The following is a 27,812-nucleotide window of genomic DNA, read 5'->3' on the forward strand; positions in this document are numbered from 1 at the left end:
CGGCTTGAAAATCCATGGCAGGACTTGAAAATGGTTGTCTAGCAATGATCAACAACCAACTTGACAGAGCTTTAATAATTTTTGAAAGAATAATGTGCAAATATTGTACAATCAAGGTGTGAAAAGCTCTTAAGCGACTTACTCAGAAAGATTCACAGCTGTAATCGTTGTCAAAGGTGATTCTAACGTGTTGACTCGGGGCTGTGAATACTTATGTAAATTACATATTTCTATAAATGTGCAACATTTCTAAAAACATGTTTTCACTTTGTCATTATGGGGTATTGTGTTTAGATGGGTGGAAAAAAATAATATTTAATGCCTTTTGAATTCAGGCTGTAACACAACAAAATGTGGAATAAGTCAATGGATATGAATACTTTCTGAAGGCATTGTATGATATTATAATAAATTATAAATTAATTATTATAATAAAAATCCACATCAAAATCCGTCAATTTGAATTAGAGATATCTGTTTATTGAATGGGCTGATTCTCAATCCACCGCATCCGGCTGTGGCGGTCTTCCGCATCTGCAGTGGAAGCTGGCCGAGCTACAGCGGTGTTTGTCAGATCATGAGAGATCCCGAAAATCGGTTTTCACATGAAAACGCCTGTAGTGTCCTAACGGTTTGGCCTACAAACTAGTATGACCACTCTATGGACTCGTTAAAAAAAAAATTAATGGAAGTATGGAGGTCGTTTTGTGTCTACCTCAAAAAAAAGGGGGTTAAATATGTGTACAAAACATATATAAATATGCTAGACACTTCAAAAACGTATTCCTTATTATTTATTTTTTGTATGTGTTTTTGCCATTTATATATGTGTTATTCAATGCATTTCTATGGCGTTTGGTATTAAAGGCCAAATTCAATATTTAATTATAGTTTTTATATATATATTTTTATATACCTAAAGGGCTCCTAAAATTCCCAATCAAATAGCTAAATGCTCCAGGGTATGACTGCCAATGTCTTTAACGAAATAATTGCTTGATGACCTTTACTCGCTTTGGTTGCTTGCTGTTGATTCCTTTCCACCTGAAGGTGGCAGTACACAACTAAATGTTAATATTGTTTTAAACGCCAACGACGGAGAATACGATACGTTTTCCCTTTTCCTGTTTATAGTATTTCCTGTTCCGGTTTTCTAAACGCGTAAACAGAGGTTTGAAAACATACATTTGGCATTTCCTTCCAAAAGAGCAAAGGTAGTTTATTTTTCCTCTCCCCCCACCACCGTCTTAGCAATAGCTTAGGTTTAGATTTTGGAAATGCACAGACCGGATTTCAGACAACCGAGTCCGGGCGGAACGCGAGGTGGTGGTTTCAGAAGCCCGACAGGATTTGATAACAGCGCGGTGGGAATGCATCCATCACCACCGTGGGGATTTCGTGGTGGTCCACCACCGTCTTTTGGACCACCTAGATTTGGGCAGTTTGATAGTATCTCTCCAAATACTCCTCCGAGAGACTTTGGTGGTAACGGTAATAGAGGTTATCACGGTGGAAGTGGGGGTAAAGGAAGATTTAACAACGGCTCATCTCCAGCGTTTACACCGCGTAGACAGAATCCGAGTCCTCGTGGTGCTTCTTACAGAAATTCTCCATATCATTCACCAAGTCCTGGACAACATATGGGTTATCAGGTAACTATTGAATGGTTTTTGTGTTGTTGTTGTTGCTTACACTTTGTTATAAATGGTCATTTTATTTTAGCGACTCGGGTCTGTGTACTCGTAGATCTGGTTTTGTTTCACCTACTGTTTCCCCACTCGGACGCCTCCGAATTGACGCAGGCACGGTGTAATTAACGTTACACATTTGATATAACAAATATATTTATCTGTCCAACGATAAACATAAATTATTAGTGAGTAGAACAGGACGAAACGCCATTTTTACCATCAGTATGATTTGAATAGGTAGTATGTTTTGGCGTTTGTCTCTTTTACATTTTTTTTTATTTTAGTTTCGATACCACGGCGCTCCTGTTTCTCACGTTTCTGTATTTGACCCTCCCCGACGCCCCATCATTTAGTTTATGTTAATTCGTTTAGTTTCGATGTCTTATAACGTGATGGTTTTTTTCCTGAAGGGTTCTCCTCGGCATTCAACTCCGTTTGGTGGCAGAGGCCAGGGGGCACAAGGTGGTGTGGAGAAGTTTTACAACGCTTCTATGCTGCAGGACCCATGGGCTAGCCTACAGCCAGTGCCTGTCACAAGCACAACCAGTTCCCAACAGCAAACCACACATACAGGCAGGCCAGGGAGGTATTTCAACTAGGACTTTCCCCCTTCAAAAACCCATGCAGATGAGGCCTCAACCCTTTCCGTTTTCCATATTTGCCCTGTTCTTTATTTTGTTTCGGACTATTACCAAAAACCATTGAAGTATGGTAAAGTTGCCTATAACACAGACTATAATACAGCAGTCTTTGAAGATGTCAGAGGATTCACCAGCAATTGTTAGTGGACACACTGTCCACTATCTGAAGCTCTTTTCCAGCACACCTTGACCACACCGTTACTTTTTAAACCTGATCGTGAGACTCTCAATTTCAGGGCAAATGGCAGCATACTAAAACCAAAACAAAGGGAATCAATTATACTCAAATTCTTTAGTGAATTTTTATTTTATCCATTTTGCAGGCTAGTTTAATACCATACATGGTCTGTCTGTGTACCTTTTTAATCATATGTTAATGTTTCCCGTTTTTAACAGTGTCAGTATAAAGTGTCGATTTAGTAAGGGGACCCTTTTTATTTACTTTTACCCCTCAGAAGTACAGCTGTGAATCTCTAGGTCCGTATCCACAAAGCATATCCCAGTAGGAATGCTGATCTACAATCAGCTTTGCCTTTTTTTTTTTTTTTTTTTTATCATAGTGAATAAGATTGTGGACAGATCCTAGATCAGCACTCCTGCTGTTTTGTGGATACGGGCCCTGATCTCCACAGGTTAGCATTGCGTTGGAAGAACTGATTGATTAGTTGGGTCTAGCCTGTTATGATGGACTATATAAACTTCAGATTTGTTCTAGGCCTATTTCTAATGATATTACATGTTAAATGTATTTTACTGGTATTTCAAGATGGGCAATATAAACCAGTGACTTGTCACTGCCTCAGGTTTCTACATGTGTAAATATGTATTCTAAAGGATGTTGTTTTCTAATTGTCAAGAAAATATGATTTGGAAGTTTGATGTAAGTGTTTGTAGTAAATTCAAAAATGGTAAAAAGGTTGTGATTTAAGACAATTGCCCGTAGCATACCACCCTTCCCCTGTGTAGGGTGCAGTCTTTTGGATGGGATGTTAAATGGTTATCATGACTCTCTGGTCATGAGGTGTTAACTTTGGTATCCTGGTTAAATTCCCAACCTAGCCCCATTCCATCAAGGCCACCTAATCATCCCCCTCATTTCTAATTGGCATATCATTCTTCACCTGGTGAGTGTTGGAGGTGGGTGAGGTGATTTTGTCCCCCCCCCCCCCCCCCCCCCTCGTACTATGTGAAGTGCTTTGAGTACCTCAGTTGGTAGAAAAGTGTTAAATAAACCTACCCCATTATTAATTCATGATGGCCAAAGAGTTAGGCCTACTCGGTTATGTAAACGCATGAGTGGCTTCCTTATATAATCTGTTTAACTTTAAGTCTCAATATATGATTTTACAAATTGACATGGTGCTTGTCCCTTATGCAACAGTACTACATACTTTTGTCTGTGTATATATACACACACCCATCACTCATGTGAAAATGTAGTTTACTCTGGTTTGAAATTTGTATTAAACATTGCTTTAACTTTTATAGCTGTTCATCTTGTAAGGTTGTCCAAGAAAAAGCCCGAAACATTGACATTAAGTTATTTAATTTCCCCTTTCCTTAATTTTCCAGTCAATTTACACTATTCCACATGTTATGAGTTGAAAGGACCTCTGCTACCAGCGGGCAGCAGACTTAATGATAGCGTCATTGCTCCTAGATATCCAGCCTCACACAAACAGAACAATGGCATGGGATACCAGGGGCGTGTTCATTAGGACACACAGTGGAAACTGTTTTTCAACGAGAAACAAGTCTTTCTTATTTGAGAAGTTCATAGTTCCTCCCAGTTTCATTCCATTTGGTGCCTAATGAACGAGACCCATGTTACAATAATTGTCTTGGTAAAAAGAAAAGTACTAGGCCAGAACTTCCGTTACATCTGAGGAGATGGTTTAAAATATTATTTGTCGTGTGCGACTCTTAACTTCATTAAAATAAAATAAAAAGTAATTTGTGGCAGTTCTCAAATTTTCAAACAAGACGGAGCCTTAAGCATAGTGGGCCATTGGTGCAATAGTTTCCCATTCAGTTTGTATCCTCCTTTCAGAACACTTCATTTTAAGTTGATTGGTACATTCCATCCAAGGGCTGGAGTAACACCGCAGCACAGTTAACATGGAAGATTCTCAACTAGGGATGTTCACGCCATCATTTTCTGAAATGCATTTCCCCTGTTAACAGTCTTCAATATCAAAAGTAGCCTATATTGAAATTAAAAGGGACTAGGTAAACTACCTAAGTGTGTGTATATATTGTAAATGAGCACATGGAATAATCAGTCGGGGTTATTGGTCTGTATAGCCTTGCCTCAACTCTCAACGGCACGATAGACATTTGTCTAGCAGCAAGGTTTTCGGTTGTGAGAATATCCCAATGCCTTAAAGGCATAGCAGAACTCGGCTAGGCGACGTGAACGTATGTGCCTTGCATACTCCCTTAATTAAGACCTTTGCTTGAAGAAGAAAAACCGGCAGTAGTACTTTGTCCCTCTTAAGACGCCGTAGCCAGTATACTCTTACTCAATAGTCCAAATAATCTAAGATAACTCAAGATATGTGTTTCATTTAGATGCTTTTTTTGCCAAAGTCTCAGTAACGCAATTTGACATTTTAATGTTTGGTGCAGTATCTCTCAAGCAAAACGAAAGTTAACAAAAACGAGTCATCTCTCGAATGACAAACACTTTAATTGAATAATCCCTACTATTGACCAATCACCGACAAAGGTGCGTAGACTCCGGCTATCGAACTTCAGCTTGCCTCGGGGGGGGGGGGGGGGGGGGGGGGAGTTGTGCAAACGGCAGAAAAAACCCTTGCCGAATAACAAAACGGCAGAAGGTTATTTATCAGACTATACAGAGGACCTCTGTAACATAAGGTATGTGGAATATTGTTAAAGGGATACAGATGTGCCTCGGGATAGAAACCTAAATGACATTTTCCAATTGCATGTTCTACACATGGATTGATGTGTTATGCAATGCTCTGATAAAGGTGTGTGATGATTCATCTAAATGAAATTGGACATATCTTTAAGGGGCCAGGGTTGACCTTTAAATCCATAATCCACTGGGTAGAAACTGCAATTAATGGAATGATTCCCATTTTATTTTAGATGGAGGGCCTGCACATTCCTCCTACATTTTATAGCAGGATCTAAAGAAGTGGAATATGGACTCAGCAGTTACAGAATGTACTGGTTTCTTAAATGGTAACGTAGTAAAGTAGCCATTCATAACCATTTTCCAGTACACCGATTTGTGCTACAGGCCTAATTGTATCACCCTGTTAATTTATTAGGGAGTCATTGGAAATTCCTACTTTCTATTTTCTGTCTTGATTCCGAGGCCAGGCTGAAAGACAAAATAAGATACTACCACTTTTCTAAAAACAACCTCTGGTTTAGATTAACCTTTTTTTTTTTTTTTTTTAAACAAGCTTTACTCCTTTGTATATTAATGTCACCAAAAGATTATCCTCTTAAATTAAGGCATATCGGTCCGGTTTCCCAGACACCGATTAAGCCTAGTGCTGGACAATAAAGCATGCTCGGTAAAACTTGAAAAAGCTTTTTAGTGACTAAGGCTTCACGTGTCCAGGTAAGCAGCCAGTCGTGTAATCTTTAGTATAAGCCCCTCAGCCACTGGCCTGTTTAGTATAAGCCACTGGCCTGTTGGGATAAGCCCCTCAGCCACTGGCCTGTTTAGGATAAGCCCCTCAGCCACTGGCCTGTTTAGGATAAGCCCCTCAGCCACTGGCCTGTTGGGATAAGCCCCTCAACCACTGGCCTGTTTAGGATAAGCCCCTCAGCCACTGGCCTGTTTAGGATAAGCCACTCAGCCACTGGCCTGTTTAGGATAAGCCCCTCAGCCACTGGCCTGTTGGGATAAGCCACTCAGCCACTGGCCTGTTTAGGATAAGCCACTCAGCCACTGGCCTGTTTTGGATAAGCCCCTCAACCACTGGCCTGTTTAGGATAAGCCACTCAGCCACTGGCCTGTTTTGGATAAGCCCCTCAGCCACTGGCCTGTTTAGGATAAGCCCCTCAACCACTGGCACTGTGTGATTGACTACGGAGTTGCCGAGGTATTTCTTCTGAACAAGTACCCATGGTTCGTTAGAGAACTCAATTGGCCTGTATAGCACGATGCAAAGTGTCACATTTCACAGCTGACTAACCAGATGGCAGAGAGACATTCCAGTGCAAGAGAGTTAAGTTTGACTATAGGATCCCATTCAATATCTTTCAATTAAACACCGTTAGTTTCAAGTCTGTGTGAAGTCGAGCTTCCTGGAGTGACATTGAATGTAGCGGCATTTCAAATTAGCCGTGAGATATAATAAATGTGACATTTTTTTAGCAGACGCTGTTATCCAAAGTGACTTGGTCATGCGTGTGTATGGGTGGTCCCGGGAATCGAATCCACTACACAGGCATAATAAGCGCCACGCTCTACCGAGCTACAAAAGGAACTATAGTGATTTACTATCACGCTGATACTACACTGCGTGAGCGTTTCTGATAGCATCTTTTTGTTTGATTGTTTTGACTACTACACCAGTGGCATACCACAGATGTCAGAGCCAGCCACTCGTTTTAAGTTTTCCTAAATTGACCATCTCTCAGAACGATAATTAAGAGGGGTCGTTACTGTTCTTGGGATAAAATATTGAAATTGAAAGTAAATGTAAAGTCTGTCTTTTGTGGCCTCAAATTCCTTTTTTGGTTTGTTGTCTTACCATTTTAGTGTTTACTATAATTGGACAACAAACTCACCTTAAAAATAATTAAATAAAAAAAAAAAAGACAGGATTTTCTCTCCCTTGGCCATGGCTTCTGAGAGGGAAACCTGGGTAATGTTCATTACAGAACGCAACAGATATTTTAACTTCTTGCAACAGAAAGCTAAAATGAGCAATTGTTATTAGACAAGTCCAGGTAGTCCCTCCCTGTTTCAGTCCATTTTCTTCCATTTGGTACCAAATGAACACGACCCAGAGGAATGGGCAAGGTGGAGAGGGCTCGGGAAGGAAGGAAGCCGATGGACGGAACGCCTCATCCCATTATAAAATACAGCATCGCTCTCTGATTCTCTTGGCCAGGCTCTTCCTCTTCTTCTTTCCGTTCTTCTCTTTGCCATCCTCCATTTTTCTGGCTCTGATCTCACGCATCAGGTCAAAAAATACCTGCAAGGAAGAGAATTTTCTTGGTCATTGATTTTTTTTTTCTGCTAGTGGTCGTCAAATACTGAGCATAGCTTCATGAACAGATACAAAAACAGGCCTAGTTATGATACTGTAAAATCCTGTGTGTCTGTGCAGAAGTTTATAGACAGCATTAACATTTCTTTGGCAGTTTGCCTCCCTTCTATACTCATTTGTATGACCTCACCCACCACATATCACAAACAATTGTTATGGCCAAAAGAACAATGGTTTCCTACCCTGTAAGCAGTCTAAGGACAAGGTTTGACAGCAATCCATACACTCTTCCCCCCCCCCCCCCCCCGTACTGTTAACGTTACAAAAACGAAACCAAAGCGTGGATTGCTGTCAGTTTTGTAATTTAGGTGAACTACCCCTTAAATGAAATCATTGACCTATACAGGTCTGTCTCACGGTCGTTGGATGCATTGCTAAGATCATGAGTTGTCCAACCACACCCCACTATTAGCTGAGTGATCCAACAATGAATCCACAAATACAGGTGATAACGGCCACTTGACTATCCGCATGTACATTTAGGTGGAGAGGGGCAGGTAAGTGTTCTATTGAGGATCTTGTGTTTGTCAGTAAGCCTGCAATTCAATAGAAGTTAAATGTTTTGTTGTTGTTGTCATGTGCACAAGTACAGTGAAATGCCTCTTGCTAGCTATTTCCCAACAATGCAGTAATCTATCAGGAGTACTTTAAAGTAAAACAAGAACACTAAAGTAATTACACTATATACAGGGTCAGTTTAATACCATACTATATACAGGGTCAGTTAATACCATACTATATACAGGGTCAGTTAATACCATACTATATACAGGGTCAGTTTAATACCATACTATATGCAGGGTCAGTTTAATACCATACTATATGCAGGGTCAGTTTAATACCATACTATATGCAGGGTGTCCGTTTAATACCATACTATATGCAGGGTCAGTTTAATACCATACTATATGCAGGGTCAGTTTAATACCATACTATATACAGGGTCAGTTTAATACCATACTATATACAGGGTGTCAGTTAATACCATACTATATACAGGGTCAGTTAATACCATACTATATGCAGGGTCAGTTAATACCATACTATATGCAGGGTCAGTTTAATACCATACTATATGCAGGGTCAGTTTAATACCATACTATATACAGGGTCAGTTTAATACCATACTATATACAGGGTCAGTTAATACCATACTATATACAGGGTCAGTTTAATACCATACTATATACAGGGTGTCCGTTAATACCATACTATATGCAGGGTCAGTTTAATACCATACTATATGCAGGGTCAGTTTAATACCATACTATATACAGGGTGTCAGTTAATACCATACTATATACAGGGTCAGTTTAATACCATACTATATACAGGGTGTCCGTTAATACCATACTATATACAGGGTGTCCGTTAATACCATACTATATACAGGGTCAGTTAATACCATACTATATACAGGGTCAGTTTAATACCATACTATATGCAGGGTCAGTTTAATACCATACTATATGCAGGGTCAGTTTAATACCATACTATATGCAGGGTGTCCGTTAATACCATACTATATGCAGGGTCAGTTTAATACCATACTATATGCAGGGTCAGTTTAATACCATACTATATACAGGGTCAGTTTAATACCATACTATATACAGGGTGTCAGTTAATACCATACTATATACAGGGTCAGTTAATACCATACTATATGCAGGGTCAGTTAATACCATACTATATGCAGGGTCAGTTTAATACCATACTATATGCAGGGTCAGTTTAATACCATACTATATGCAGGGTCAGTTTAATACCATACTATATACAGGGTCAGTTAATACCATACTATATACAGGGTCAGTTTAATACCATACTATATACAGGGTGTCCGTTAATACCATACTATATGCAGGGTCAGTTTAATACCATACTATATGCAGGGTCAGTTTAATACCATACTATATACAGGGTGTCAGTTAATACCATACTATATACAGGGTGTCAGTTAATACCATACTATATACAGGGTGTCAGTTAATACCATACTATATACAGGGTCAGTTTAATACCATACTATATACAGGGTGTCCGTTAATACCATACTATATGCAGGGTCAGTTAATACCATACTATATACAGGGTCAGTTTAATACCATACTATATACAGGGTCAGTTAATACCATACTATATACAGGGTCAGTTAATACCGTACTATATACAGGGTCAGTTAATACCATACTATATACAGGGTCAGTTAATACCATACTATATACAGGGTCAGTTAATACCATACTATATACAGGGTCAGTTAATACCATACTATATACAGGGTCAGTTAATACCATACTATATACAGGGTCAGTTAATACCATACTATATACAGGGTCAGTTAATACCATACTATATACAGGGTCAGTTAATACCATACTATATACAGGGTCAGTTAATACCATACTATATACAGGGTCAGTTAATACCATACTATATACAGGGTCAGTTAATACCATACTATATACAGGGTCAGTTAATACCATACTATATACAGGGTCAGTTAATACCATACTATATACAGGGTCAGTTAATACCATACTATATACAGGGTCAGTTAATACCATACTATATACAGGGTCAGTTAATACCATACTATATACAGGGTCAGTTAATACCATACTATATACAGGGTCAGTTTAATACCATACTATATACAGGGTCAGTTTAATACCATACTATATACAGGGTCAGTTTAATACCATACTATATACAGGGTCAGTTAATACCATACTATATACAGGGTCAGTTTAATACCATACTATATACAGGGTCAGTTCCAGTACCATATTAACAATGTGCAGGGTTACTGGAGTGATGGAGGTAGATATGTATATGATAAACAGAGTAGCAGCAGCGTGTACCTGTGTGTGTGTGTGTGTTGAGTCAGTATGAACGTGTAGAGGTCTGGGAGTGCATAATCAGTCAATTAAATAGAAGGGTCAATGCAGATAGTCAGTGTAGCCATTTTGTTAGCTATTTAACAGCCTTATGGCTTAGGGATAGAAGCTGTTCAGAAGCCTGTTGCTGTCAGACTTGATGCTCCAGTACCGCTTGCTGTGTGGATACAGAGAGAAGTCTTTTGCTTGGGTGGCTGGAGTCAAATGTTCCAGACTTTCTTTTTACACCACCTGATATAGAGGTCCTGGATGGCAGGGAGCTCAGCCCCAGTGATGAACTGGGCTGTCCACACCACCCCCTGCAGTGCTATGTGATTGAGGGTGGTGCTATTGCCATACCGGGTGGTGATGCAGCCAGTCAATATGCTCTCAAATGGTGCAGGTGTAGAACTTTGAGGATTTGAGGACCGATGCCAAATCTTTTCAACCTGTGTGTGAGGTAGCCCTGTCCTTTTTAGCTTAGCGCCAACCATGTTTATGCAGCATTCGCACTCACTGGCGCCCACGCACAAACACACGTCTTCTGTATAGCCTTGAATTTGCCAGTAAGCCCTAGAACTGCATATAAACAATACCAACCCATGTAGATCATCGCCACAACATTGTCTTTGTTTACAGACAACTTCACTACACACACTTTATTTTGGCGATCCGTTGTTTTGTTGTTTTTGCAAAAGACATTGGACAAAGACAGCCCAGTACGTTTTACACACTTCCTCTTAAAACATCTACATGTGAGGGAAGTCTACCTGGAAGCTTCTGGTTTTACAGTACCTAAAACACACCAAAAAAATAATATATATATATATTCAATAACTGGATAATGCAAATTCAATTGAATCGATGTAAAACAACTATTACAATCACATTCCTTCCTGTTTTCAAGAAAGACTGCACCACCATGTGAATAAACACACATTAGGCCAAGTCCTGGAATGAAAGGGATTTTTAGTCCTGGACTCGGCTTAGTGTCTGGGAAACCAAATCAAATTTGATTGGTCACATACACATGGTTAGCAGATGTTAATGCGAGTGTAGCGAAATGCTTGTGCTTCTAGTTCCAACCATGCAGTAATATCTAACAAGTAATCTAACAATTTCACAACCACCCCTGTATGTAAAATAAATGTAAAAAAAATTAAATAAAAGCCCCATCACCTTGTCAACATTTGCACGGGTCTTGGCGGAGGTCTCCACGTAGCTGACGCCCCACTGCTCGGCCCGGGCCTTGGCCTCCTCGCCGCTCACCTGCCTCCGCTCCTCCAGGTCTGACTTATTACCCACCAGGAGGAAGGGAACATTCTCATCCTCCTTCACTCGCAGGATTTGTTCTCTGGAGAGGAAAGAGGGAGGTCATATCATCCTATAGATCTCTGGAGAGCGGATGGAATTAATTCCTGAATTGACCGACCCCAAACCTGGTCTCTCCTTTTCACTTCAAAGCCCGCTCTTATTACCTGAAGTCAGCGGTGGCGGCGAACGACTCGGCCTCTGTGATGGAAAAGACGCAGAGGAAGCCCTCACCGCTGCGGAAGTAGTTGTCTCGGATAGCGGCGTAGTCCTCCTGGCCCGCTGTGTCCAAGATGTCGATCTGCACCTCCTCTCCGTCCAATACCACCTTCTTCCTGTAGCTGTCCGCCTTGGTGGGCTCGTAGTCCTCCACAAACTGATGGAGAGAAGTAGGAGAAAGAGATGGACATATTGAGGAAGAGTTTCTTTATAAGGCCAGGTTACATTATAAACAAAATGTTTTGAAGATTAAACCACAACGTAATTTTGGCCTAAGCAGACCATCACCTGACGGAATTGAGGAAGAGAAAAGTCCTTTTGAGTGTGGAAAATTGAGCCTTAGTGGGGAGTTTCCACAATTGATATCAGTGACCAGGAGTGTCCATTTTCAAGACATGTTGGCCCTGTTTTGAATATTCTTAAAAAGCATTCTTCTTTCCTTGAAGTAATCACTGATCTGATTGGCTAGGTGTATGCAAGCTTTCCACTGCATTGATTTCACTGGTTATGTCGTGTCAGAACAGTGAATTACTTCAAGGAAGGAAGAAAACAACATGAAGAGTGTTGTTGTAACAGGTCATCAACAATGACAGGGCTTCACACACGTCAGTGGCTCACCTCGTCATACATGAACTGTAGGGTGAGGGCTGACTTGCCCACTCCTCCACTCCCCACCATGATCACCTTGTGGAGGGCCAGAGAGTTCTGCCCCTTGGGCTTGTTGGTTGTCATGACCGCTCACACACAGACTCACTCACAGGGAGGGAAAGAAGAGAGGGAGAGGGAGAGGAGAGATGGAACCGAAGCAAAAGGTTGGTTTGAAAGTCAGGGAATCAGGAGAGGGTGGTAATGTCTCAGCATTAAGGGTGATCCAACAGTCCCTGTGAAGAAGAAAATGAAATAAATAAATACATGTCACTGTTTATAGTAGCAGTGTAGTGATCTAATCTCATGCTTTAAAACTTTCCATCGTACAAAAAAAAAAATCCCCAGACATACAATAAGAAGGCCAATGTTGGCATAGATAATTTAGATTACCTGAACTTTGAAATAAAAGTTCAATTCACCCAGTGTTTCATTCATGTCCATCTAGCATTTTAAGATGCTACTCTAACAATGACGTAGCATTTAGTCAGTGTTCTAACACCTTTTCACATGACCAGACGTGCATCCTAAATCAGAAGTTGATGGTTTGGCTCAGTTCAAGGTAGGAAAAGGAAAAGCATTGTCTTGTGAAGTCTAGGCCTACTTGTAACAAAATGTTTTAAAAAAGGGACGATAAGCCCTATTTCATTTGAGGATCTGTCATAAAAGATGTAAAAAGAAGCTAGTCGTTATTTAAAACAAAAAAACAAGCAGCTGCAAGGTCCTCAGCCTCCAAAACCTGTCAACGTGCTCGAGGCCAAACCAGTTCTCCTAGCCATTGATAGGCTAAAAGGGTTGGTATTGTTTATATGCAGTTGTTGGGTTTGTTTTAAGCAAACACTGTTTAAGTGCTACATCAGGACACAATCACTCTTTTCTAAAGCCAGAGAGTGAGCGGGAGAGAACACAACAACACCCCCTTTTGTCTCAGCAGCTGGCCATTTCTCATTGAATTTCACATCAGTCAGAAGTGTAGTTTTAGGGGGGGGTGTTTAACAAGAAAAATCCTTAGCTATTTCAGTGTTTACTGTCCTTTTTTGAACATATACAGTCCCTTAGGCCAGTGATTCTCAACTGGTTTTGCCTTGGGACCCAAACTGAACCAGGTTGTCTGTTGCGATCCAATATTCGCGTCGCAATATATTTTTGCCAAAATGCAATCTGGAAAAATATTTGGAATTCTATATTGATATTAAAATGTTCCAATTATATGACAAGGGAACAGTCCCCACCTTTTTTTCATTGTCAATAATTACATTTTGCCCATATTCTTGAATGTTATGACCACAAAATAAAACTAACCTTCTAAATAACTCTGCTAATAATTATTTAAAAAACTGTGATTGAAGAAAAATAGGTAAATTATTTCAAAATATATGTTTGGTATTTCTACATATTTTAGTCTTAGGTTCAGACGAGTTTTCTTTTATAACGTCAATACTAGCTACAGTGGTTAGCAAGCTTGAAGGAAGTCTTTATTTATTTTAGCTTTTATTTAACTAGGCAAGTCAGTTAATTAAGAACAAATTCTTATTTACAAAAACTGCCTACCCTGGCCAAACCCTAACCCGGATGACGCTGAGCCAATTGTGCGCCGCCCTATGGGACTCCCAATCATGGCCGGTTGTGATACAGCCTGGAATCAAACCAGGGTCTGTAGTGACGCCTCTAGCACTGAGATGCAGTGCCTTAGACCGCTGTGCCACTTGGGAGCCCCAATAATTATCAGTGGGGAGGCCGTCATATTTAGTGTTGTGTGCGTTGCTAAAAAAAAAAAGGGAAAAAAGTATTTGATCCCCTGCTGATTTTGTACGTTTGCCCACTGACAAAGAAATGATCAGTCTATAATTTTAATGGTAGGTTTATTTGAACAGTGAGAGACAGAATAACAACAAAATCCAGAAAAACGCATGTCAAAAGTGTTATAAAATGATTTGCATTTCAATGAGGGAAATAAGTATTTGACCCCCTCTCGATCAGAAAGATTTCTGGCTCCCAGGTGTCTTTTATACAGGTAACGAGCTGAGATTAGGAGCACACTCTTAAAGGGAGTGCTCCTAATCTCAGCTTGTTACTTGTATAAAAGACACCTGTCCACAGAAGCAATCAATCAATCAGATTACAAATTCTCCACCATGGCCAAGACCAAAGAGCTCTCCAAGGATGTCAGGGACAAGATTGTAGATCTACACAAGGCTGGAATGGGCTACAAGACCATCGCCAAGCAGCTTGGTGAGAAGGTGACAACAGTTGGTGCGATTATTCGCAAATGGAAGAAACACAAAAGAACTGTCAGTCTCCCTCGGCCTGGGGCTCCATGCAAGATCTCACCTCGTGGAGTTGCAATGATCATGAGAACGTTGAGGAATCAGCCCAGAACTACACAGGAGGATCTTGTCAATGATCTCAAGGCAGCTGGGACCATAGTCACCAAGAAAACAATTGGTAACACACTACGCCGTGGAGGACTGAAATCCTGTAGTGCCTTAAGGTCACCCTGCTCAAGAAAGCACATATACATGCCGTCTGAAGTTTGCCAATGAACATCTGAATGATTCAGAGGACAACTGGGTGAAAGTGTTGTGGTCAGATGAGACCAAAATGGAGCTCTTTGGCATCAACGCAACTCGCCGTGTTTGGAGGAGGAGGAATGCTGCCAAGAAGAAGCACATTAAGGTCCTGGAGTGGCCTAGCCAGTCTCCAGACCTTAATCCCATAGAAAATCTGTGGAGGGAGCTGAAGGTTTGAGTTGCCAAACGTCAGCCTCGAAACCTTAATGACTTGGAGAAGATCTGCAAAGAGGAGTGGGACAAAATCCCTCCTGAGATGCGTGCAAACCTGGTGGCCAACTACAAGAAACGTCTGACCTCTGTTATTGCCAACAAGGGTTTTGCCACCAAGTACTAAGTCATATTTTGCAGAGGGGTCAAATACTTATTTCCCTCATTAAAATGCAAATTAATTTATAACATTTTTGACAAGCGTTTTTCTGGATTTTTGTTGTTGTTATTCTGTCTCTCACTGTTCAAATAAACCTACCATTAAAATTATAGACTGATCATTTCTTTGTCAGTGGGCAAACGTACAAAATCAGCAGGGGATCAAATACTTTTTTTCCCCCTCACTGTAGCTATGATCCCATAGCCTACATTGCATATGAAGTGTGACTGTCTCATGACATTTAACCATGGATGTACAGAGAAAATGCCCTCTGTTTCTTGTCACCCCTGTTGACTCCCACGTGGGGAGTTTGTGCTCTCTGATTGGCTCAGTCAAGTTGTTGGCCACTGACGATCATTGTGATTCTACAAGTAGAAAACGGTAGATTCATCGCTACCGGGTCGGCACGTAGCAGGTACCGTTTTTGTTCTTGCAAGAGAAGGAAACTGCCTCCCAACTGTGACAAGTACCTATCGGCAATGAGATTCTCGGCGTGTTTTGATGTTTGAGGGTTAGCGGCACCTTCTAATAATACAGTACAAGCGATTTTAGGCAAGGCTAATATAGTACAGCCTAGTATGGTATAGCAGTATCAGGTCACTGTCGACGGCAGCAGACCATGACAGGGGTGGCCCAGCCTAGGTCCTCACAGACAAGAGGGGACTGGCATAAAAGATGCCATGACATCACCCATGTGGGTGATGGGTGCGAGTTCGTAGGCATCGCTGGTCGTTCACAGTTAGGACAAAAAGGCCTATATTAGAATCTAAAGTACAAGATAAGTATGACAATGGGCTGATTGATAACCTGGCAGTGGAAATGTCAGCCATCACATTATCTAGCCCTAGGCTATGTTTCGGGTGATGGGGCCAATGGCCAATAGATCAACATAAGTCCTTTTAATAAATCCTAGTCAATACAATATCTACTAAAAAGACTTAAGCATATTGATATGGGTTGATCAAAAACCTAACATGGGTAAGGGCTTAGTCACCTCAACCGAGGCCTTAAATGTCTTTTTAAGATGCACTATGCAGAAATCGTTAAGCCATTTCCTGGTTGCTCAAATTCTAATATTTAGCCTAATTTCAGTTTGTGACAAAACAAGCAAGTACAGTGCCTTTGGAAAGTATTCAGACCCCTTGACATTTTCCACATTTGTTACGTTACAGCCTTATTCTAAAATGGATTAAATAAATAAAACATCCTCAGTAACCTACACACAATACCCCATAATGACAAAGCGAAAACAGGTTTTTAGAAATGTTTGCTAATGTATTAAAAATAAAAAAACACCTTATTTGCATAAGTATTCAGACCCTTTGCTATGAGAGTCAAAATTGAGCTCCAGTGCATCCTGTTTCTACAACTTGGAGTGCACCTGTGGTAAATTCAATTGATTGGACATGATTTTGAAAGACACACCTGTCTATATAAGGTCCCACATGTCAGAGCAAAAACCAAGCCATGAGATCGAAGGAATTGTCCGTAGAGCTCCGAGACAGGATTGTGTCAAGGCACAGATCTGGAGAAGGGCACCAAAACATTTATGGAGCATTGAAGGTCCACACACAGTAGCCTCCATCATTCTTAAAAATGGAAGAAGTTTAGAACCACCAAGACTCTTCCTAGAGCTGGCCGCCCGGCCGAAATGAGCAATCGGGGGAGAAGGGCCTTGGTCAGGGAGGTGACCAAAAACCCGATGGTCACTCTGACAGAGCTCAAGAGTTCCTCTGTTGAGATGGGTGAGCTTTCCAGAAGGACAACCATCACTGTAGCACTCCACCAATCAGGCCTTTATGGTAGATTGGCCAGACAAAAGCCACTCTTCAGTAAAAGGCACATGACAGCCCGCTTGGAGTTTAGGTACCTAAAGACTCTCAGACCATGGGAAACAAGATTCTCTGGTCTGATGAAACCAAGATTGAACTCTTTGGCTTGAATGCCAACCGTCACGTCTGAAGGAAACCTGGCACCATCCCTATGGTGAAGTATGGTAGTAGACTAGGACTGATATGACTAGCAGTGGGAATTCATATGTTTTGCAGCATTGAAGGTCCCCAAGAACACAGTGGCCTCCATCATTCTTAAATGGAAGAAGTTTGGAACCACAAGACTCTTCCTAGAGCTCAATGCTGCAAGACTCCACAAGACTCTTCCTAGATTCTCTGGTCTGATGAAACTAAGGTTGAACTTGTTGGCCTGAATGCCAAGTGTCATGTCTGGAGGAAACCTGGCACCATCCCTACGGTGAATCATGGTAGTGGCAGCATCATGCTTTGGGGATGTTTTTCAGTGGCATGGACTGGGAGACTAGTCAGGATCGAGGCAAAGATGAATGGAGCAAAGTATAGAGAGATCCTTGATGAAAACCTTCTCCAGAGCACTCAGGACCTCAGACTGGGGCGAAGGTTCACCTTCCAACAGGACAACGACCCTAAGCACACAGCCAAGACAAGTCTCTAAATGTCCTTGAGTGGCCCAGCCAGAGCCCGGACTTGAACCCAATCTCTGGAGAGACCTGAAAATAGCTGTGCGTCATACCCAAGAAGACTCAAAGCTGTAATCACTGCCAAAGTTGCTTCAACAAAGTACTGAGTAAAAACCAAAATTCTACAAACCTGTTTTTGCTTTGTCATTATGGGGTGTGTAGATTTAATGGGGGAAAAAAACCTATTTAATCCATTTTAGAATAAGGCTGTAACGTAACAATATGGAAAAAGTCAAGGGGTCTGAATACTTTCCGAAGGCAAGTGTAGTGTAGAGAATCATTGTACCAGTTAAACTGCTGTGAAATATATTTTTCCACAACCAAAAATATTGTATTTTCAGCTGTTCTGATGCTGGCGTACAAAACCGGATGTAAGACACAAAACAGAAACTTAAAAACGGGAAGCATAGAAATAACGTGAATAGATCAGATCTACCGCTTCTTAGACTTGCTTTCGATGAGTGACAGATCTATATCTCACATTTTATATGTGAATTTGGACAAGTCGGACAAAAAAAGTTACATATTCATGTTCGGTACGAAACGGCAGAAAACGTTCCCGAAACTGTAAAGTATTGGGCTATCTGTACATTTTAAGAAACAGATTGTTTTCTGTTGCAAAACATTTTGCCTAAATGAAATGACCCTGAACATTATTACAAAACAAGGATAAAAGGCCATTGGACCAACTGTAAAACTAGAGAGGTAAACCAATGTCTTGAACTGGACCGAGTGGAACTAAGGTGTCAAATCACTAGCTCTAACATCATCGATGGAATTCCAGCATTTCCCTGAGTTTTTAAAGCTGGCCCTCGAAATATGCAAGGGAGTGCCGCAATTGGCAATGCATGCCACATCGGTCTGCCTTTTTAAAGCTAATCAAATGAAGAGAACAGCCTAGACAGTGATGTCATCTGCTTACCACGTCCGTAATAGACATTGGTCTATACAGCAGTGACGGGAATGGCAAGCAGGAGGACAGGATCTGAGGTACCATAGAATAGCAATAGTTGAATCAGGAGTTGGAATCTAGCAAGTATGTGGAAACGCAAGGGGTACAGAGGGAGGTCCCAAGGACCAGTTTAGGAAGAGGAAGTAGTATTCTTTCCTTGCTATCCGCTGGAAAATCGGAGCTCACTTTATTAGTTTCATACATCAGCCATTAAAGTTGTCCCTACACACTGATCCTGGGTAAGCTCAACCAACTGACAGCCTGTCATTAGCCTATGTAACCTATATGCCAACGACGTTTGTGTGATGTAAATTGGGTGGTGTCTCCACTCCCGAGTGGCGCAGTGGTCTAAAGGCACTGCGTCTCGGTGCTAGAGGAGTAACTACAGACCCTGGTTCAATTCCAGGCTGTATCACAACCGGCCGTGATTGGGAGTCCCATAAGGCGGTGCACAATTGGCCCAGCGTCGTCCGGGTTAGGGTTTGGCCGGGGTAGGCCGTCATTGTAAATCAGAATTTGTTCTTAACTGACTTGCCTGGTTAAAACAAATAAATAAAAGGTTAAATATATAAATAAAAACAATGGCGTGCCCAAATCAGTCTTCCCTTCCTCCTCTTACTAAAACTACATATTGTGTACTAATCGTACTACATACTATTTTTGAACATACTGTTTAGTAAATGTATGCAGTTATAAATAAAACATACTAGGCTCACGTATACTAAATGTGTTATCCAATTGCGTTGATTCATTCGTTACTTTTGCCCCTCCCCTTATTTGATTTATTAGCTCTTGTCAAACACGAGTGGGTCTGAAAATATTTCTCTTCCTCAGTAGCAGCAAATTCGTACTACATGAAAAGCCGAAATAAATGACATCCTGGAATTTTAAAGCATTGCTAGATTTATTTTTATATTTCACATAGTATAAAACAATTCTTATTTTCACGTACACAATTAGTGAATTGAATGCAAATCAGAAGGCAAGTACTGGTACCTATTCGGACGCGGACAATGTTTTTGTGCATTGTGTGTTTAATAAATTGTAGGCCAATGAGCCCATCTATCCAGTATTTTTTATTTTTCTTTATAAAAAAAAATAAATAAAGTGCCTTTCTTTAACTAACACCTTCTCTTACTAGCACCTATTTTGCTGATGGCTACTTTTAGGAACATTTGACTTAATATGACTGTGATGTGGTTGTCTCACCTAGCTATCTTTGGTGCATTCATCTTAACTATAAGTCACTCTGGATAACAGGGTCTGCTAGGCTAAATGGCCTAAAAATGTTTATGGCAGCTGTGGCCTCCAAGCTTAACTGTTAGATTACTTGTTAGATATTACTGCACGGTCGGAACTAGAAGCACAAGCATTTCGCTACACTCGCATTAACATCTGCTAAACATGTGTATGTGACAAAATGTGATTTTGATTTAAAAATGGCAGCTGTGGCCTCCAAGCTTCACTGTAAAACACTTCTAGTACTGAATGACATTCTTATAATTCCTCAAGGTTGTGCAGGTAGTTCTGTGGGCATTGTTAACAGTGTGATGGAAATTCCAGATGCCCCTCTGTTTTGTTATTTCAATGACTGCCGGAAGTAGCTAGCTAGCTGTTGTGTTTTTAGAAAATGGTGTAGTGGCTAAACGGCCTGTTAGAAACACTATCCATCTTTGAATTCCAAATGGCACCCTATTCCCTACATAGTGCCCTCATAGTCTATAAGGCTATGGACAAAAGTAGTGCACTATATAGGGAATAGTGTGCCATAGGGCTCTGGTCAAAAATAGTGCACTATATAGGGAATAGGGCTCTGGTCAAAGGTAGTGCAGTATATAAGGAATAGGGTTCCATTTAAGTTTCCATATTGGGAATAGGACTCTCCCTGGACAATTGTTTCCCACAACACACCCAAAACAATGGCCACACGGCCAACACACCCAAAACAATGGCCACACGGCCAACACACCCAAAACAATGGCCACGGGGCCAACACACCCAAAACAATGGCCACGGGGCCAACACACCCAAAACAATGGCCACGGGGCCAACACACCCAAAACAATGGCCACGGGGCCAACACACCCAAAACAATGGCCACGGGGCCAACACACCCAAAACAATGGCCACGGGGCCAACACACCCAAAACAATGGCCACGGGGCCAACACACCCAAAACAATGGCCACGGGGCCAACACACCCAAAACAATGGCCACGGGGCCAACACACCCAAAACAATGGCCACGGGGCCAACACACCCAAAACAATGGCCACGGGGCCAACACACCCAAAACAATGGCCACGGGGCCAACACACCCAAAACAATGGCCACGGGGCCAACACACCCAAAACAATGGCCACGGGGCCAACACACCCAAAACAATGGCCACGGGGCCAACACACCCAAAACAATGGCCACGGGGCCAACACACCCAAAACAATGGCCACGGGGCCAACACACCCAAAACAATGGCCACGGGGCCAACACACCCAAAACAATGGCCACGGGGCCAACACACCCAAAACAATGGCCAACAAGTTTCGAAGTGTTTGGCCATCCTCGATTTGTTTTCATGTTGACTTGCAAATTATTAATTTATTACCCTTTTACCAGATAAGTTGACTGAGAACACATTCTCATTTACAGCAATGACCTGGGGAATAGTTACAGGGGAGAGATAAATGAGCCAATTGGAAGCTGGCGATGATTAGTTTACCATGACGGTATAAGGGCCATGGATTCTTTAATGATCAGAGTCAGGACACCTGTTTTAATGTCCCATCTGAAAGACGGCACAAGGCAATGTCCAGAGGAAAGAGTGCCTCCTACTGACCCTCCAACACTTCCTGGATGGGAGACCAGATGCCGCTGGGACTGACCAGGACTGACCCTGCTTAGCTTCAGAGGCCAGCCAGCAGTGGGATGCAGAGTGGTATGCTGCTGGCAATCAGCTCAGTGATTTTTAATTTAGAAAATCTGTAAATATAAGCAAGCACGGTAGGCTCATGCTCAAATTCACATTTCACACAGACAAGTGAAACACTACCTTGAAGACTATCAGGCCTTATGACTCCACAAATTAAAATGTTCTGTAAAGTATTCTGAAACCAAATCTTCCTCTACACACAGACATTCTCCGAAACAAACCCCTGTCACCTCAAAACATGTGTCCTGTCTACCATCTAGCAGCCCCAGTAGCAATGTAGGACTGTTCTGGGCTCTTTGGTGACATGCTTTTTTTTTTAATTACAAGATGTGTTACTAATTTGAATTTTTTTTTTGAAGTGCACAACGAATAGGACCACAATGAAAAAGACTGCAATCGGCATTTGAAACAATAAAGCACCTCCCCGCCACTGTTTCGGTCAAAGGTTGAAGGATGGGGCTGGAGAAATGTAAACACTCAAATTCATAGAGCTATGGAATGCAAGGACTGACAATCCATGATATCAACATACAGCAGGGTTGCCCAATAGGTGGTGCGTGGGCAAAACTTTGCCTTCGGGTGAATCTATTTGCTCGCCCCCAAATTTTCTGAGCAAAAATACAATTTTCGTTGGACACCAGACTAATAAAATCACCAGGTAATGAGGTCAACGTGATTTGCAGTGGCGGTGCAATAGCATTGTCCATGTTTTTATTATTATTAATATCAGCCTTATGTTTTTACGGAGTTTCAATGCTAATTTAGTTTGACAAATATAAGCAGCCCAACAGATGCATTTGAGCATGTATATGCCATATGTGGTGCTACAATTAATGAAGCTTTGGCTTTCTTTACCTGTTCTCGCGTGGGAAAAAACAAAAGTTTGTATTGGTTGTGTTGTCAAAATATATAGCGCATTTGGAAAGTATTCAGACACCTTGATTTTGTTACGTTACTGCCTTATTCCAAATTTGATTAAATAGCCCCCCTCACCCAATCTCCACATAATACCCCATAATGACAAAGCAAAAACTGGTTTAGAATTTTTGGAAAATTATAAATAAAAAAAAATGGAAATATCACATTTCCGTAAGTATTCAGACGATTTAGTCAGTACTTTGTTGAAGCACCTTTGGTAGCGATTACAGCCTCGTCTTCTTGGGTATGACGCTACAAGCTTGGCACACCTGTATTCAGAGACTTGCCGCGAAGCCACTACTGCGTTGTCTTGGCTGTGTGCTTAGGGTCGTTGTCCTGTTGGAAGGTGAACCTTCGCCCCAGTCTGAGGTCCTGAGTGCTCTGGAGAAGGTTTTCATCAAGGATCTCTTTACTTTGCTCCCTTCATCTTTCCCTCGATCCTAACATGTCTCCCAGTCCCTGCTACTGAAAAACACACGATGCTGCCACCACGCTTCACTGCCAGGTTTCCTCCAGACGTGACGCTTGGCATTCAGGCCAAAGAGTTCAATCTTGGTTTCATCAGACCAGAGAATCTTGTTTCCCATGGTCTGAGTCTTTTAGGTGCCTTTTGGCAAACTCCAAGTGGGCTGTCATGCACCTTTTTTTACTGAGGAATGGCTTCTGTCTGGCCACTCTACCATAAAGGCCTGATTGGTGGAGTGCTGCAGAGATGTTTGTCCTTCTGGAAGGTTCTCCCATCTCCACAGAGGAACTCTGGAGCTTTGTCAGTGATCATCGGGTTCTTGTTCCACCTCCCTGACCAAGGCCCTTCTCCCCCGATTGCTCAATTTGGCTGAGCGGCCAGCTCTAAGAGCCTTGGTGGTTCCAAACTTCTTCCATGTAAGAATGATGGAGGCCACTGTTCTTGGGGACCTTCAATGTTGCAGACATTTTTTTTGGTGCCCTTCCCCAGATTTGTGCCTTGACACAATCCTGTCTCTGAGCTCTATGGACAATTCCTTCGACCTCATGGCTTGGTTTTTGCTCTGACATGCACTGTCAACTGTGGGACCTTTATATAGACAGGTGTGTGCCTTTGCAAATCATGTCCAATGAATTGAATTTACCACAGGTGGACTCATAAAGTTGTAGAAACATCTCAAGGATGATCAATGGAAACAAGATGCACCTGAGCTCAATTTCAAGTCTCGTAGCAAAGGGTCTGAATACTTATGTAAATAAGGTAGTTATATTTTTATATAAATTTGCAAAAATGTCAACCTGTTTTCACTTTGTCATTATGGAGTATTGTGTGTGTGTGTGTGTATATATATATATATATATATATATATATATATAAAATATATATATATATATATATATATATATATAAATATATATATATATATATATATATATAAATATAAATAAAAGCAGGGGGGAAAAGTCAAGGGGTCTGAATACTTTCCGAAGGCACTGTACACAGTGGCCAAGTCGTGTGATCGAGGCGTTATGAAAACAAATGCGATGGGGCAATATCGTGAACTCTCGTAGATGTTGATGACTTGAGGATGTTCCAGTGTTTCAAAACAATGGATTTGACGCGACTGGTACATTGCCGTTTAGTCCTGGTTTCTATTAGTGCCATTGAGTAGGCGTTCAGTCTCTCTCTAGCACGGGGATAGGCCTGTTTGATCACACAGACAGCATCATTGCATTTTGGCACACCAGAAATACATTCATTTTGCAATTGTAACAGTTGCAGTGCGTTCTGTGTGGTGCATATGTTGGATGTATCTAACATATGCATCAAACTGTATGTGTAGACAGCTTGACAGAAATGGTAGCAGAAGGTGAATGTTGAACTGCGGAATATTTTGCGGAATGACGCTCTCTGTTTTGATCAAGGCATAACACTTACTGTATCGGGTTGCAGGAAACTGGTGCGCAAATCATTACCTTTGCGCTTAACCTCTGTCTGTATTACAGTTGCCTCAAAGTCTTAGGAATTGACCCCACCGGTATGTTCTGCTTAAGGTGGTTACTGACTGTAAAAGTGTATTCTTACTCTGCAGCTTGCGGGAAGATGGTAGACTCCAACTTGTTTTCTTTATTTTTTGTGGATTGTAAGATCCAAGAAGTCTATTCCGCCCCCCCCCCCCCCCCCCCCCCATTTATATCTGCTGTAAATTTGAGATTGGGGTCAGATAAGTTCATAAGAAATTAAATATGAGAGAAGAGCGTCAGTACCGTTCTATACCAGTAGGATGTCGTCTATACAACTTTGCCAAAACGCTCCATTCTGGAAATGTTTTTTTTTTTTTGTGGACATAATAAACGGTCTCCTCTGCGTCCCATAAATAAATTAACATAGTTAGGCGTGAATGCAGCTCTCATCGCTGTTCCCAGAGTCTGTTGGTGGAAACTGCTCGCATATTGGAAGGCATATGATGTGAGGGCTTTTCAGTGAGAGACAGAATAAAAGGTAAAATAGCCTCTGGTCTAGTGTTGAGATAGCGAGAGAGCACTCGTAGGCCTGAGTCATGCAGGATAATAGAGTAGAGACTAAACGTCAAGTGTAACCAAGTTGCTTTCAGTGTCGCATCTATAGTTATTGATGATCTTAAGCACGTCCCCGGTATCTCCTAAAGAAAAAAAGCTGCCACAATTTTAGAGATGAAAAACAAATGTACATACTAAGATAGGGGTTCAATAGGGATTACTTTTACCTGACACTCGGACGGAAAATAGTTTTTTTCCCCATGCTTAATAATTTTTCGGGAAGCATCTCAGTGCCAAGAGGCGTCACTACAGACCCTGGTTCGAATCACATCCGGGTGTGATTGGGAGTCCCATAGGGCGGCGCACAATTGGCCCAGCGTCGTCTGGGTTACGGTTTGGCCAGGGTAGGCAGTCATTGTAAATAAGAATTTGTTCTTAACTGACTTGCCTAGTTAAATACATTTTAAAATCAAGGTTGGAAATGATTGTGTTTTTGTCAAATACTATCCGTTTGGGATTCCTGCAGTCAATTTGCAGTCTACACATTATTTCTAGCCTACATTAAGGCTATATGAATCCTAGCTACTTTTGAAGCTCATCTCGTGAACAGGCTCTTCCCTTTTCCTTTCATTCTGTTCCACCACATATTTGCATTCTACAGAGGCTGCCGGGACAGCGAAGATATCATTACAACAATTATTACATTGGTGATTTGTTTCTCTCCCTTGGGGCACAGGTGCTCCCAAATAAAAACGTCTAGGTAGTGCAGCATACACTGTTCTCATTTTCAGGACAAATGTAAAGTCATTATTTTCCATGCACCTTGCCAGGTGCAAAGATCTTATCCATTAGAAACCTGCCTCTTCAGTCGAATGGGTATGAATGCAAAGGTAAGAGAACAAAAACAAAAAAAAGGTGAATCTGATTCCACATAACTGAGTAGCTTCGATCCCCACTTGCGAGACATTTCGCAAACCACCACAATTAAATCATAGGAAGAGCGCACGACATCTTTGTCCTGAGCTTCACATACAACAAGTGTTAAATCAACAGCCATTTGTAAACAAGTTGGCATCATGTAACTTATGCGCATATATAGGAATGGGTGTGGTTGGTATGTTTACCCGGTGTAAGAGACGGATGTGTCTAGGAGATTTAAATACTGAACCAATAGTCAAACCTGTCAACCGGTTTGTTGGTACATGCATTCAACAATATGGGTTGTAAAATCAATACATTACAATTTGTTACTGACCATAATAAGCTAAAGCCTCAATGTTACACTGTGTCGTAATTTCATCAAATAGATTAGTACATTAGCTATTGACAAATGCATTTGCTTACTAGTTACTAGCTTAGCCACAGGCTAGTTGTTCAGGCCGTTGCTGGTGACCACATCGCCAGCTAATAAAAGCATCCATTCATTGGCTACATTTTAAAATAGCTAGCTATTACTGTAGTTAGCTAGTAATACGCACCAAGTGTTATGCTTGCCATAATTTATAAACATTTTTTTAAACAAACTGCTTTTTTTTTGTATGTAGCTAGCTCACTATGTTAGTTATAGCGAGTCACCTGCTTACCAGAATGAAGGTGTCGTGTACGGTGTAAACAAACTCACTCGCTGCTCGGCTAACGACGTTAGCTAGCAACTGTAACTAACTGGATTATAGTAGTTGGTCGCAAAAAAAGTAGCAGGTCAAACGACGACACTGTAACGCACCAGTAGCTATTGTGGGATATGCTACGTTTGTACCGTAATATATATATATATACCGGCCCTCAAGGCTCTTCCAAGTTAGTTTTTTTTAAAGAAAAGGGGGAAGAAAAAACACAAAAAAAACAAACTATTGTCAGTCCATCATTATTTATCAAGCTAGCTAGCTAGACGTGTGTTCAGCTAGCTAGCAATTTCGCCCGGCCGGTGATGCTGAAGGCGTGTGCGTTGTTCAAGCTGTCCACAATAATGTCGAATAAATAAAAATATCAATAAATAAAAATCACATAGGCCTATAACTTTTTCCGTTCACCTTATTGACTATGATCATGCAGGTATTTCTTCCAAATTGCTTCAAAAAAAAATATATATAATAATCCTTTGCTCCTACGCAGACAGGTGTTTTTCGTGAAAAATGACTATAGGCGAGGGGTGTGGCTATGGGTTTGTGAACATCACTAAAATCATTCACCATCAAAGTTCCTCCACAAAATATGAAGACGCTAGTGTTTATACAAATAATTTGTAGGATCTATTGTTGTAAACAACCGGAAAAAAATAGACTAATGATAGTTTCTTGCCTCTCCCAACCAATGATTTATATATACACTATTTGACTGACGGGGCGATGCTTTGAAGCCACCGCGCCTCCATCTTGGCACTCCCCATCACCACTTTAAATCATATTTTGGAAGCAATAAATGCATTTGTCTAAGTTTTTGTTTTTGC

The 27,812-nt window shown here is 41.2% G+C and overlaps 2 protein-coding genes across 3 annotated transcripts; one reads left to right on the plus strand and one right to left on the minus strand.

Moving 5' to 3' along the window:
• Positions 1–1,150: 1,150 nt before the first annotated feature.
• Positions 1,151–3,817, plus strand: mplkip (M-phase specific PLK1 interacting protein). The gene is given in 2 exon segments (NM_001140198.1): positions 1,151–1,652; positions 2,102–3,817. Coding segments are annotated over 2 exon segments (564 nt in total). The 5' UTR covers positions 1,151–1,277; the 3' UTR covers positions 2,291–3,817.
• Positions 3,818–7,047: 3,230 nt separating this feature from the next.
• LOC106597431 (ras-related protein Ral-A) lies at positions 7,048–27,521 on the minus strand. Of its 2 annotated transcripts, none has more exons than XM_014188631.3 (5): positions 27,397–27,521; positions 12,627–12,889; positions 11,957–12,165; positions 11,658–11,832; positions 7,048–7,521 (listed from the first exon to the last, which is right to left on the minus strand). In XM_014188631.3, the coding sequence occupies exons 2-5, from the start codon at positions 12,738–12,740 to the stop codon at positions 7,399–7,401; spliced, it is 621 nt and encodes a 206-aa protein (XP_014044106.1). In that variant the 5' UTR covers positions 12,741–12,889; positions 27,397–27,521; the 3' UTR covers positions 7,048–7,398. The 2 variants fall into 2 exon arrangements, with proteins under 2 accessions (XP_014044106.1, XP_014044104.1); XM_014188629.3 differs by lacking the exon at positions 27,397–27,521 and adding an exon at positions 26,950–27,321.
• Positions 27,522–27,812: the final 291 nt, after the last annotated feature.

This window comes from Salmo salar, chromosome 03 (assembly GCF_965601325.2).
Source record: "Salmo salar chromosome 03, fSalSal1, whole genome shotgun sequence".
Taxonomy (NCBI): domain Eukaryota; kingdom Metazoa; phylum Chordata; class Actinopteri; order Salmoniformes; family Salmonidae; genus Salmo; species Salmo salar.